The 14252-nt window shown below is 32.8% G+C and overlaps 2 protein-coding genes and 1 pseudogene across 3 annotated transcripts; all 3 read left to right on the forward strand.

Annotated features, from left to right (window-relative positions):
- The first annotated feature begins 9 nt into the window (after positions 1-9).
- Positions 10-5850, forward strand: LOC112709749 (peptide deformylase 1B, chloroplastic-like; annotated as a pseudogene).
- LOC112709748 (cysteine-rich receptor-like protein kinase 46) lies at positions 5450-10807 on the forward strand. 2 transcript variants are annotated; one of them, XM_029288813.2, is made up of 9 exons: positions 5450-5586; positions 6330-6938; positions 7960-8287; positions 8489-8614; positions 8718-8854; positions 9256-9466; positions 9541-9763; positions 9925-10078; positions 10338-10807. In XM_029288813.2, the coding sequence occupies exons 2-9, from the start codon at positions 6489-6491 to the stop codon at positions 10653-10655; spliced, it is 1947 nt and encodes a 648-aa protein (XP_029144646.2). In that variant the 5' UTR covers positions 5450-5586; positions 6330-6488; the 3' UTR covers positions 10656-10807. The 2 variants fall into 2 exon arrangements, with proteins under 2 accessions (XP_029144646.2, XP_072059881.1); XM_072203780.1 differs by lacking the exon at positions 9925-10078.
- Positions 10808-11567: 760 nt separating this feature from the next.
- On the forward strand, positions 11568-13266 carry LOC112712822 (uncharacterized). The gene is made up of 4 exons (XM_025765734.3): positions 11568-11784; positions 11861-11920; positions 12453-12653; positions 13092-13266. Exons 1-4 carry the CDS (start codon positions 11716-11718, stop codon positions 13131-13133), a joined length of 372 nt encoding a protein of 123 aa, XP_025621519.1. The 5' UTR covers positions 11568-11715; the 3' UTR covers positions 13134-13266.
- Positions 13267-14252: the final 986 nt, after the last annotated feature.

The raw sequence follows: 14252 nt of genomic DNA on the forward strand, positions 1-14252 counted from the left end.
GTAACCTAAAAGGAAACCTTGCAATCTTGTAACCAAACCTTGTCCGACTATGGCTTCAGCGTGGTTTCTCCACTCAAGTCACATTCATATTCATGGTGGCTTTACCTCTGCGCTTCCCGCCATTCCACCCTTCTCACGCAACCGTCTCACATCGCTCGACCGGGTTTACTTCTCTACGAACCGGTCCTTGCCTCCTCTGTGTGCAGTGTCCAAGATTGGTTTCTCAGCAGCAAAAGATGAAGCCGCTTCTCGTAAGTTTCTCTACTCAGCTCCACCGAACCCCATCCCCACGCCACCACTTTTTCTAATACTTTCACTTTGAGTTCAAACCTCATTCCTTATGTGATTGTGCGCTTTTTTTTTTAGCTGGTGATATTGAATTCGAGGCGCCATTGAAAATTGTGGAATATCCAGACCCGAAATTGAGGGCAAAAAAATAAACGCATAGTTAGCTTCGATGATAATCTGAAGATTCTTGCCCGCGAGATGTTTGATGTAATGTACAAGTAAGCACTGTTCCAATACTATCCTCCCTTAGTACTAAGTCTTTGTTTGAATGGTTTGCTTCATTATTATAACAAAACTTTGATTTTCTTTCATTTGGGAGATATTTTAGGGGAACAAGAAATTCTATTTGCACATCAAAGTCAACCACAAAAATCAACCACTAGTATAAGGTAAAGTATATTTTGGTCCTTAAAGTTTATTAAAAATTTTAAAAATACCCTTAAGTTTTATTTTGTTTTAATTTTGTCCCGAAAGCTTTTTATTTGCATCAAATATACTCCTGGTTACTAATCTTTCAAAAACCCCAGAACCAATTCAGTAACAATTTTACAAGAATAACCTTTAACACAAGTAAACAAGACATAGTTGTCATGAATTATTGCTGGATTGATTCTAAATTTAGCTGTCAGTGGTTTATTTGATGCAAATCGATTACTGGGATAAAATTAAAACAAAATAAAATCTAGGAGTATTTTTGAAACTTTTGACAAGCTTTAAGAACTAAAAATATACTATAAAATACATGTTAGAATATAAATACACATTGAAAATGAGTTAAACAACGCATGTATTTTATACACAAATGCAAGGTTGCTAATTTTGGTGTGCACTTAGCTTGGATGGGATGGAAATTATACTTTTTCAGATACCAAAAATGGTGGTTTAGGTGGAATCATAATTTTAAAGTAGCATCAGTGACTTGTGTTGAGATGGTTGTATTGAGTAATTCTTAACTCCATTGTCTAGAAAAACAGTTGTTTTTTACTGTTTTTAAGCAAAGGATCTATATTTTAACTTAACGGCAAGTTTGACAGTTCAAAAGCTATATTTTATTTGGGAGTTGGGACTTTTGGAGAATGTCCCAACACACACAATAGTGATTTTAGACAACGATACATTATTCCCTACTTGCTATAGAAAGTTGGGGGAAAAAATGAAGAAAAACAGTGGTATATACAAATATATAACATAGGTTGGTGGATGATGTATTGGAGCCTAGCTTATTGTTGTTATTTGGCCATTGCATGTATGCCACATCAATCAAATTACACTTTTCAAGTCCTTGTCCACTCGTGTGTGTGAGGGGGTGCATTAACAGTGCCAAAATTTCTAGAGTCTAGAGATAAGCTCTGGAAGCCTACCTTGGGCAACCCTCTACTCCATCTAGCTAGCTTATGCAGTGGAGTTAGACCCACTCTATAATACCTTCTGATACCCCAGATTTGTTTTTTTTCTTTTTTTAAAAAAATCCATAATCAACCAAGAAAATAAGAGAGAAAAGAGTAATTCAGCAAATGAGAGAAAGAATACACTCTTATGTGATGTTGTGTCTTACATGGGAGGAATACTAGCATCTATTAATAATAACAGTAAAACCCCAATACTAATAAGGAAAAAATGATAAATATCAATACTAATCCTAAGAGATCATATTTAATACTCTGATATGATAGATTCTATCCTGATTTCTAACAGTTTTGTCCTCTGCATTTCCTTGTTCTGTCTTTGGTTAGGTCTTATTCTCTCTTTCCATCAAATTCTGGTTCTCTGAGTCTGTCAAACTCATTGATGCCTTTGTAACCTTTTTAAGTCTTGAAATAAACTAACAGTAAAAACTTCCTAGGGCTACTGTAATCTTACAAATGATAACAGCATTCATTTCCACAGAACCGATGGTATTGGTCTCTCAGCACCCCAAGTTGGAATTAATGTTCAACTTATGGTATTCAATCCAGTGGGTGAACCTGTGGAAGGAGAGGAAATTGTTCTTGTAAATCCAAGAGTTAGCAAATACTCAAAGAAACTGTCAATTTTTAATGAAGGGTGTCTATCATTTCCTGGAATCTATGCTGATGTGAAGGTAGAAAACACTCTTTCTCTTTCTCTCTGGTTTTAGAATAGTTTGTTATATGGAGTTGCCCCCGTTTTTTTATTTTGCCTGCCCAAAATGATTCCTTTCATAAAACTTTATATTTTCACCTCCCTTTTAAACACTTTTCTCTTATGAACTTTGAAACTTGTTTCTTATTCCTCTTTCATCTACTTATAGTTATTCTCTCACTCTCACCAAACAAAAATTCATTTGTTATTTTCTTTTGATAAATGAATGTCATTTCCATTTTCCTGATTATGGAAATAAAATTCATTATGTGTGTTCAGCTTTTGTATAATTAATTGTAAAGGACAAGTAGAAAGTTGATTTTATCTATGGCCCTTTTTGTTATAACAATAATTCTAAATTTGCTGAATCTGCATTGTGCTTTTCTGGTGACTTGGCTCCAGAAAGGATTTCTTTTTTGTATCCCTTTTGGTTATCTACTTGGATATTTAGTGGTGTTCCTTTATTGATCATACAAAAGGATCAGCATAGTTTGTTGCATGGTTTATCCACCTAGGAATATTTTCCTTCTTTTATTTTATGATACCTTGTTCTCTTTCAATAAAATATCTTCTGTCTACATATTTGTTTATCGTTGTGTTCCTTTCTTCTTGCCATGACAAACAACAAAGGAATGAGACTGTTTTAGAATTTTTCTTGTGCTGAAATGAAAGAATTTTTCCCAGTAATTGATATAAAATATATAATCAAGCTTTTCCCATGAAAGCTAAGCACCAAGCTTTTATGTTGTAGTGATTTCTTTGAGCTCCTCCTTGAATGAATTGTTACATCAGTGCACTCGAGTGATCATTCTAGTGAGCTTCAATGTTGACATGTGGGATTTATTTTCCCCTTGAGAAAGTTATTAGCACAAAATGTGTCCTTAAATTTCTTATTCCATTTAGTTCAAGTGTTATCTATACTTAAGTCATGACTTCTGTAGATGAAGTCTGTCTGCTGTTTTGAGGACTGTCAACTTGTGCTCAACTGAGACAACATAACCCACTTGTCAGTTGTCATACTCATTTGTTTGATGATTATCCCACTGATGGTCTGAAGTATTTATTCACTCTTTCACCTCCTTAAAATTTCTTATTTTTGTGGTTTAGCGTCCTGAATCAGTGAAGATTGATGCACGTGATGTAAATGGAAATAGATTTTCATTCTCGTTGGATGGGCTTCCTGCTCGAGTATTCCAGCATGAGTTTGATCATCTGCAGGTTAGTTCAACTTTATTAGTTAAATGGTTTCACATGAATGGTTTTTCCTCTATTTATTATTTTCAACTAACCTATGATGTTTCATCAATGGACAAGGAACATGAAACCCAAAACACTTAGGTTTTGTTTAGTCAATGTTCTTCACTTCAATTGGCTGTATTATATGGAACACAAAACGCTTAGGGTGTGTGTAGAATGCCAAAAAAAGAAAAACAAAACGATGGAATTAATTTGAAATGAAACTGAATTAAATTACAATCAAATATAATTTAGAACCCATAATTTATAAAGTGAGAATTGAATTAAATTATATTCAAATATAATTTAGAACTCATAATTTATAAAGTGAGAATTGAATTGAATTACAACCAATTATTGTGTTTCAAACTTAATCAACTATTGCATCACGCATACAATTATCGTTGTCCCCCCAAAATAGCGGCCATTCTGCTATAATGTTTTGGGGTCAACCACTTAGCAATAGAATCCATGATTGACTTGTATGGTTTAGCACTCAGGGGTCAAGTTTCCCTAATTCTTTTCCAACCAATTTTAAAGTGCAACTCCCCGTAAGACCCATCATATGTGTGGTTGAAATGTCAAATTGTCAATTTATTAATAGCATTAGCACAATCCAGCTGAGTCCTCTGTCATCACTTAATAATTCCACATTATATGGCTCACCAATCCCACCAAATCACCCACTCTCATATTTCTCATGCTAGCTGAGAACAGGGCTGTTAGGCACCTTGTAAGTGAACTACTGGCTTGTTGCTTTTGGTTTACTGACAAGATTTCATGTCCCTACCTGCTGGTTAACATGTGGGTACTGCTTACCTGTAATAATCTGTGCAGGGGATTCTTTTCTTTGAGAGAATGACTGAAGAAGTTCTTGGTAATATCCGTGAACAGCTACAGGTTAGAACAACTGAACTCTTTTTTTGTATTCTGTCTCTAGTTGATTTTCCCATGACCTGAGAATACATCATGATGACATAGATAATACTAATATTTCAAAGATATAGTAAATGAGGCAAAGGTATGCCGTTATTTGAAAAATGTAATCATGTCATGTATTTGCTCTGGTGGACGTGACTAAGACTACCATAGCTTCTCTTTCATTTAAAATTTTTTTTTTTACACAGTTTTTTGTATATATACATCGATATCTATAACTATAATTGTCCAGCCTATGTCTCCCATTGTACATATGTGAACTTAATGCTTGATGGCAGTCTTCTAGGGAAGTTTATTTCCATATATTTGTTATTTCTATATTTTCTTCAAATAAGCTAATGTTTTGAAGCTTTTCATTGCTTCAAATACAAACAAATGTTTCATAGTTTATTACGTTTTTAGTGCTTAAACTGTGTAAGATCTTCCATGTCTACACTAAGTTATAATATAACATCCTAAAATTGTCTTAGACATTATCCTAAATACCAAGCAAAGTACAATGCGGATATTCCTAATGCGTTGGAATCGTAAAAAAAAATATTCAGTTCTTTTTTTATTTGGTAATTTAGGATGATTGTAAGGAGAATATAATAGAAGCATAAATCATTCATCTTCAGATACAAATGTTTTTAATGATTGGGTATAATCATTACAGGCCTTGGAAATGAAGTATGAACAACTGACTGGAGTACCAAGCCCTGAAAAGATACAAAACAGGAGGGAAAGAAGGAATGCTGTCGGTTTTGGGAAATCATGATCAAACCTGACTCAGGTCTCTGCTTCATGGTTTTCGTGATAATAAATTCCATTTTCCCTATCTGTATACTTTATGCTTCTTGTTGAAAAATGATTGGTTCCAATTTTACCTGTCAATATCAGGTACAACCGTAAGCTCAACACGTACGAAGATTTCGAATTCGAAACGTTTCGAGTTTACACAAGTAGTAGCAGGAGGGGACTGCTCTGCGAAGAGAAAGCTGGCTGAAACATTCCTTTTGACGCAAGTCCATCTGGCCCAGAAAAGTGAGATTTCTAATGGATCCTATTAGTTTCTTAGCTATGAAAGAAAATACAACGAAAATCAGAGTGTAGAAGAAACAAGAGTGCTAAAAATGCAATCATTATCTACGTGTTCATTCATCATATTCTATTCAAAAATACTCTTCTGAAAATATTATTTGTTAGTTGTTATTAAATTTAATTCCTTTTGTCATGCATCTAGAAAAAACAATATATTATGAGTGTTTCAATAACATTAAATATAATGGAAAATCAGGTTTCTGAATCTCTGATAGGTTATTAAAGGGTATTTTTGGTAAAAGTACAATTTAATAAATAAAAAATAATTTATTAAAGAGTATTTTGGTAAGCAAAATTTAATGATAAAAAATAAAAATTTTGCTAATGGGTAATTTTTCAAAAAATAATTTATTTTTTTCTAAAAAAATATAGTTCTGGAAAATGTACATTTGTAAAATAGAGAAGAAGGAAGTGTCATTTTAGCATCTCACAGGAGAGAGGAGTAGAATTTTCTCTTTTTTTTTATTTCAATATATATTTCTATGGTCGATTTTTTCTACATAATTGTTTAGAAAATTTATTATAATGGTTGAGGTGATGAGGAAATGTATCGGATATAGTCGATTATAGCATTATGAAAAACAAATCTTGGTATGTTATTACTAAAAACAAATCTTGGTATGTTATTACTAAAAACAAATGAGGTCACCGCTGGATACGATTAACAACATCCATATCTATAACAGAAAAATGAAGATGGAGAAACTAGAAAATTCGATATTCATTAAAACAAGGAGAAACGAACGTGAATAGAATGAAAAGAGAATCATCATCATCAGCATTTGCAAATTCAGAATCAGCGTTCTATCGTTCTGGTAGTTCCTCCTTGTCATCGTCATGGATGCATGGCCAACAAGTTTCTGCCATTAATAACAACAACAACAATCATCATTATTCTTTCATGGCTTTGTGGAATCCATTGCGAATATGATAGGTCCCGCAAGGGTGACATCATACATCGATCATGCAGCTACACCAACATGACAGACCAATATTTGTTATTCAAATATCAAGAGAATTATTGGAATATGGTGAATGAGATGAAAAATGACATGGGTCGATCCAAGTTTTCGGTTAGGGAAGTTGGTGACCCACCAAATCGCATATACATGTTCTCGCAATGTAGGTTTGATCTTTCTGCTTCTGAATGCGTGCAGTGCTTCAAATCCCTTCAAAGCGTTTTTCCCAGTTGCATGCCTGCCAAGGGTGCTCGAACCTTTTCAAGTGATGGCTGTTTTATGCGATATGATAATTATAGTTTTTTTCGAGAGAGTGTTACCCCTTATTATTTGAGGGTACTTTCTTAGCTTCCTCTTTCTTTCTTGCTTATCCTTTTAATTAGTTGTGTTTTTGCTTTCTAATGATGATTATTTTCCTTAGCAACATGAAGATCTTAAGGGAGTTGCCATTTGACATTAAATTCAGGCTTAATGATGGGATTGTTTAAGTAACAATGCATGTGATGTTACTGTCATGTTAGATGTACACTAAAAATTAACTGTGTATATCAAAATATATGTTAAAAATAAGTTAAACATGTATTCATACATAAAAAATGTAATGTGTACACAGTATATTAAAATCAGCTATCATATATTTATGTATAAATATGTGTAGTTTATCTTATTTAATGCGATTTATATTTCAATGTGTATTTTATATTGGCTAATTTTAGTATATACATAGTATGGTTAATTTATACACAAATATAATAGTTGATTTTTGGTATACACATAGCATATTTGGTGATCTAAACTCAAAAGAATTGCACCGAAAATGTTACTTGTGTTTATAAATTGATTCGTGTGATATTAATGTAAATTTTTGTTATTTTAACAATTGCATGAAGGTAAAAACTCAGGTATAGTCAACTTCACGTGAAGTTGATAACTAAGAGTCGTTAGATAAAAATTTAGTCAAATCATCTAACAGCTGAATGAAGCAATTTGTAAATTTGGTCTCTGATCCCTTAACTGAACATTGTCATAAGGACTATTTGCAATGCTCAATGCCTCAATTTCACCAGATATAACATTGTCTAAATTTGTGATGAGTTATGTGTGGATACTCTAATGTGCAATAATTTTTAGATGGAAATTCAAGTGCAGACAACTTCACGTGAAGTTGATAGTTGAGAATCGTTAGATAAAACTTTCGTCAAATCAATCAATTCATTTAACGGCTCTCAACTATTAATTTTACGTCAAGACGACTGCACCTGAGTTTTCACCTAACTTTTAGCTTGAAGTAATGTTGAAACGATTTTTCTTTCGCTCCGAACACATTTAATTTGTGTTGGGGAATGAATGGAAACAGGGATGTAGTGGTGAGAAAGCAAAAGATGAAAAAGGATTTGTTGGTTTGGCAGTAAATGTAATAAATAAAATGGCATTCGAGGCACCCAAAACGGATGGCTACACAGCTATGGAAGGACGACGTCAAGGTTCGAATCTCGTCATCTATGGTACCGCCACTTGCTGGAAAACATTGAGCGAGGATATGTGTGCTGCTTGCCTATCAAATGCTGCTAGCACCGCCATATCATGTTTGCCATCAACACAGGTCCATGTTATCAACACTGGATGCATTTTGCGTTATGCTGATTATGACTTCATTATTGTTGACTTAAAAAACAAACAAAGAGGTTAGTTACAAATATCTTTCACTTGAGGTAAACTTTCAATGTTTTCTCTTTGGTGAAAACTCAGTGCAGTCGACTTCATATGAAGTTGATAGCTGAGAGTCGTTAGATGAAACTTATCAATTTCACGTGAAGTCGATTGCACTTGAGTTCCACCCTTCTCCTTATGCATAATAATTTAGTTGCTTATTCATCTCCCTGCAGAAATTTTGATGAAATGCACAGCAATTCTTCTTGGTGCAATTGCTATTTGTTCATTGCTTATTGTAGTTGCACACCATGGGACTAAAAATGTTGACACACTCTGGGGTATTCCAATTTTACGAACAGGTAATCCTCAATAGTAACAATAACTTGTTTTTTCTTTCTAACAGTTAATAATTTTATGCTTCTAATCAAGCTTTTCTTGTGAATTCAATGTCACTTTATTAAGGACTAGAGATGAACCCAGGTAGAGTAAAATTAAGCTCATGGTTCATGCAGTTTGAGTACTCGACATTAGAGAGAGCAACCAATGTTTTCAATGAATTCCATAAACTTGGCGAAGGGGGATACGGTGAAGTTTACAAGGTGTGTATGTGTATACATTGCATTTGTTTCTAGAGATAAGACACTGAAAAAGAATAGAGACACAAAATCGTGTTTGTTTGATAGATGAGATATAAACTGAGACATTATATCTAGAGATACTTAATATAATTTGTGTCTATTCTAAGGACACAGATACACTACAAAGAACACGGTTTATTTTTTATTTTTTTTATTATTCTTATTAATTTTTCATAATTACATTTTTTTATTGTTATATTTTTCTTCTCAATTTTTTTATGAAAAAAAAAGTGAATAAATTATATTTTCATAATTAATTTTTTATGTCTCTGTTCTTTGTGTCTAGTCTTGTACTGTTCTCAAAAACATTTTTCTTTCTTTCTAGAAGTTTGTAAGAAGTTTCCATGTCCTCTACATGATAGGGAACCTTACAAGACGGAAGAGAAATAGCGATAAAGCGATTCTTTTTGAGTGGAATGCAGGGAAAACAACAAGTTTTCAATGAAATTGATGTATACAGCAAAGCTCAACACAAGAATCTAGTTCGGTTCCTTGGTTGCTGCTTCACCTCCACAGAAAGCTATCTGGTTTTTGAATTCCTTGCAAACAAAAGCCTTAACTGCATCTTGTTTGGTAAGTTAGCTATATATAGATTCCAAAAATTGTTCTATATGGTTATTAATTTGTTTATTACTGGTGGAAGGAAGATCCGGAGAAGAAGAAACAGTTGGATTGGCCAAAGAGGCAGGGTATAATCCTTGGCGTAGCTGATGGATTGGAACATCTGCATAGCAATTCTGAAGGGCCAATAATTCATAGAGACATCAAAGCCGGAAACATTTTATTAGACTTGAAATATAGACCAAAGATCTCTGATTTTGGCTTAGCAAAGTTGAAGTCCTATGACTCTACATCTATTGTAGGCACATTGTGAGTACATATCAACTGAGATCCGTTAGATGAAAATTTAATTAAATAATTCAAATCATTTAACGACTATCAGCTATCAACTTCACGTAAAGTTGACTCCACTTGAGTTTTCACCAATATAATTTCTATGTTTTAACTATATCTTTCCTATATCATAATAGGGGGTATATGGCACCAGAATATCTTGCTGGTTGTCCCATAACAGAGAAAGTAGACGTTTACAGCTTTGGAATATTAGTGCTTGAAATTATCAGTGGAGTGGAGAATGCAAAATTTGAGTCTAGTGAAGAAACATTTGAGACTCTTGTTTCTCATGTAAATATTTTTATCAATTTTTATCGGAAATCATGGTGGTGGAAACTCAGATGCAATCGACTTTACGTGAAGTTAATAGCTGAGAGTCATTAGATGATTTGACTAAATTTTCATCTAACGACTCTCAAGTTATCAACTCCACGTAAAGTCGATTGCACCTAAGTTTTTACTGTAGAAAAATTTGGTCTCATTCTAACAAAATTTCTAACTGCCTCATACTTAAGTTCCATATTTTTTGTTTTTCCCCTAATATTTGTAGGCATGGAAGCATTTCAAATCAAACACAACGTCAAAAATTATTGATGAAAGCATGGAAAATCAAGATGTTGAAGAAATTGCAAGAGTTATCCATGTGGGACTTCTGTGCACACAAGAGTTGTCGTATCTGAGTCCCAGCATGACAGAGGTGGTAGCAATGCTTAGACAGAAGGATGTTGTAATGCCATTACCTTCCAAACCTCCTTTCATTGTTGATTCTTTGGAATTTCCACAAGAAACAGAATCTAGTTGGGAATCCAAAGGTTCAGATGATTCAGAATCCACAGTACCTTTAAATTTTGGAGAAAGAAGTGTGTAACAATTCTTAATTTTTAATTATCTTAGGCTTTTCCTATTTTGTTTGATTATTCTAACTCTAATACATGTATAGTTCGACAGGAATCTTTTATTTATTATTTTTCTTTTCTTTTTATATATACCTTATTAACAAGAACTTAAGAATTTTCTCTACTCTTCTCTATTTTCTGTTTTTATTTCCTATTTAATTTATTTTATTCTATTCAATAGAAGCCGTCTTTCTCTTTAGCTTTAAGTATTTATACGGAACATTTCAATTTTAAAATCCAAAAAAAAAAAAGAGAGAGAGAGAAAGCTTCATCTGAGTTCCTTTGAATTTGAGTGATAATAACAAATCATGGCAGGATGAGTGAGTGGACGAACCAAATCCTTAGAAATCAGTAGTATGCACCAAACATGCATTATAAAGTTGGTGAGAAAAATGATATGATATTGTCCAAGAAGAATCATACCATATAATTAATTTGTTTTGCTCTCTTATATGATTCATTATTATTAGTCTACAAAATTAGATGATCAATCCCTGCCACATATTCTTTCTTATGCTTATTTTTCTTTGCTAATCAATTACAACTTCCAACAAACACAACATACAAGCAAAGTATATATTAATCTAAGGGTTGAATCATATGTATTATTCTTTTTTTTTTATTACGGTAAAAATTTAGATACAATTATTTTTATATAAAATTAATAATTGAAAGTCATTTGATAATTTAATAAATTTGATTAAAAATATGAGCTTAAATATATTGAATAATAGTTTTTAATTAAATAAATTTTAGTATAAGCCCAACAAGCAGATTCAGAATGTTGAAGGTACCCAATAAAAAGCCCAACGTATAAGCCCAATAAACAACACTTCCCTCCGTGAATTCAACGTTGAAGGCACCAGTAAAAAATAATAAAAACCCTAACCCCAATTCACCAGAATCAGAATCAGAATCTTCGACCGGTGATTGTCGTAAACTCTCAGCCTTCTCTTCTCCGATTCTGCGCATCATTGAATTGAAACTCCGTGTGCTTCTCTCCTGAAATCAGGTTGACAGTTAGAGAGAGATATGGCTTCTGCCGGAGATAAACCGAATAAAACGATGAAAGTAACTTCTTCTGAGGATTACAACAGTGAGGTGCTTTAAAATTCACCACACGCTTTATTTTTTTTTTCTTTTTAATATCATATCATAATTGAACTCTTGTTTACAGGGATTCGATGCTCCGGAGGATGGGCCTTCAATACCTGGCGGAATTCGACCCTATGAGATAGTAAATGAGTCTCGCGAACGACTTCTGTTCCGTTTGGCTACGGCATGCTTGGACATCTTCAATTCCTTAAGGTTGCGTTTGGTGGAGAGACAGAGACAGAAAGATTGAGACTGAGAGACTGAGATTAAGAGACAGGGATTGAAACAAATCTCAGTATTCTGTTTGGTGTAAAATGGGAGACAGGAATTGAAACAAGAATTAAACTCTAATTTAATTTGCACAAAGGATAAAATTGGAATTAATTAATTGAAATGAAAGTATTTTAGGTATAAAATGTTATTAAAGTTTCAGTCTCCATCTCTAAAAATTTCAGTTTCCTGTGTCCCTACTTTTTGGAGGTACTGAAATACTGAAATTTTAGAAACAGAAACAGAAATTTAACACGATACTAAGTCTCAGTCTCTCAGTCTCTATCTCAAAACAAACGCTACCTAAATGTTGTGTCTATGATGGTTTTTGCTTTATTGAGTTTTATTTATGTCTATAATCTCATTCACTAATCATTATTTTTATTCTTGTTAATACTATCTAGAAGGTGGAAAGTGAGCCTCGTAAGATTGTCAAGGTTAATGTCCAATGTGTTCCCGGTGCTCCCCGTGTTGCCGGCCTAATGTATTACATTACTTTTATTGGACACATTCGTCTCTGTGGTTCAGCGACATTTCGTGGCAAAATATTGAAAATGGTGGATGGTTTCTTGGATGTCAAGTTCTGTGACATGGTTCTGGAGGAGGTACATTTTAATTTGTTTATTTTAGTTATGACTTTGTTGTTGTGTGTATGGATGCATTTTTACTTTGATAATCTGGTTTTGCTTTGTGATTACTTTATCATAATGTTTGCTTATATTCTGGCTCATAATTATTTGTGATCGTTAAGTTCCTTGCATGAGTAATCATAGCTACTGTCTATCATAAATCATCAAAACCATTAATGATATTGCTTCTATTCTGTTCTGTTCAAGATATCTCATTTGATTTTTGCTTCATGTTCTTTGTATATATATATTGATAATTGGCATCAACTATTTCATAGGTTTGATTAAGTACTGTGTTTAAACATTTCCCCTCTATCTTTCATGTGGTTAGGCTTTTTTTTCATTGATTATTTGCATTGGAGTTAATGTAACATGGTGACTTGCTGAGATTCTCTTTTCAATGTATTTATTCAGGAATCTGGTACATCTCAGGAACCTGGGACATCTAAGGCCTAAGTTAGATTAGGGTATAATTTATGCTTTAGCATTTTGTGATTTGTGTATAATGTGTGATCTAATTGAATTTTACAGGGATCTCATTAATTTATACGATAACAATGTTATAATTAGTATACGGATATTGGTGAAATATTGTGCTTTGGTAAAATTTATTTTCGTTATTGACCACACATTTAAACTTTCAAGATACATCATGGGAGGTCGGAAGTGCTGTTTTCATGGAAAAAAAAAATTCAGGTTGGGAAAACAGGACAGGAAACACTGATGAACAGAGACATATTCTTGTATTCTGTTTGGTTATAAATTAGAACAAATTATGAAAATCTAATTTATTCTCATTTTTTTTCATTAAAAAAATTTGAGATGAAAAATATAATAATAAAAATATATAATTATAAAAAATTAACAAAATAAGCTGTGTCCCTTGTTAGTATCCCTGTGTCTTTTCTGTCAGAATGGACACAAAATACACTAATTCAGTATCTCTTTTTTTTTGGTGACTAATTCAGTATTTCTGGACACACTGTCTCTGTCCATATTTCTTGTGTCAAACATTTTATGTCTCAGTGTCCTGTCTCTATAAACAAATGCAGCATTTATTTCTTCCATTATCAATATTAACATTCCTATTCATCATTATTTCAATCTCATCTGCTTCTAGGGACAAACCCCTAACTTATACCAATGGGCTACAAGCACAACAACTTGGTATACAAATTTCTTTAGCATCTTGTTTTTTTTTTTTAATTATTATTATTATTATTATTTAAATCCACTAAAATGTTCAAAATAAACTTGAAATTGGCATGTTGATAATTGATAATTTCGTATACATTGCTCATTGTAAGTTCATAATTTGTTAGATTATAGATACATACATGTATGAGGTCATGTTTATTTTGAACATTGCAGTTGTAGAACACTTTTATCTGCCTCTAGATTTTGGATCTTTATACTAATTATATACGTAAGCTTCGATATAATGACGGTCGTTTTCCTTGTTAATACTGGTTTAATTAGAAAAAAAATTGGATCATTTGATTTGTTTAGTAATCAATAATTTAGTAATTAATTTCAATTATTTTTGTGTGTATGTTCGTATTTGAAACTTTATTG

This window comes from Arachis hypogaea, chromosome 9, assembly GCF_003086295.3.
Source record: "Arachis hypogaea cultivar Tifrunner chromosome 9, arahy.Tifrunner.gnm2.J5K5, whole genome shotgun sequence".
In the NCBI taxonomy this organism is placed as follows: domain Eukaryota; kingdom Viridiplantae; phylum Streptophyta; class Magnoliopsida; order Fabales; family Fabaceae; genus Arachis; species Arachis hypogaea.

What these genes read in the sequence shown, in the direction of transcription:
- LOC112709748 (XM_029288813.2), top strand. Translation starts at nt 6,489, where the DNA reads ATGGCCAACAAGTTTCTGCCATTAATAACAACAACAACAATCATCATT. An exon ending in TATTCCAATTTTACGAACAG is followed by an intron (nt 8,615 to 8,717) that starts GTAATCCTCAAT and finishes CACTTTATTAAG; the next exon opens with GACTAGAGATGAACCCAGGT. An exon ending in GATACGGTGAAGTTTACAAG is followed by an intron (nt 8,855 to 9,255) that starts GTGTGTATGTGT and finishes TCTACATGATAG; the next exon opens with GGAACCTTACAAGACGGAAG.
- LOC112712822 (XM_025765734.3), top strand. Translation starts at nt 11,716, where the DNA reads ATGGCTTCTGCCGGAGATAAACCGAATAAAACGATGAAAGTAACTTCT. An exon ending in CTGAGGATTACAACAGTGAG is followed by an intron (nt 11,785 to 11,860) that starts GTGCTTTAAAAT and finishes TCTTGTTTACAG; the next exon opens with GGATTCGATGCTCCGGAGGA. An exon ending in GTGACATGGTTCTGGAGGAG is followed by an intron (nt 12,654 to 13,091) that starts GTACATTTTAAT and finishes GTATTTATTCAG; the next exon opens with GAATCTGGTACATCTCAGGA.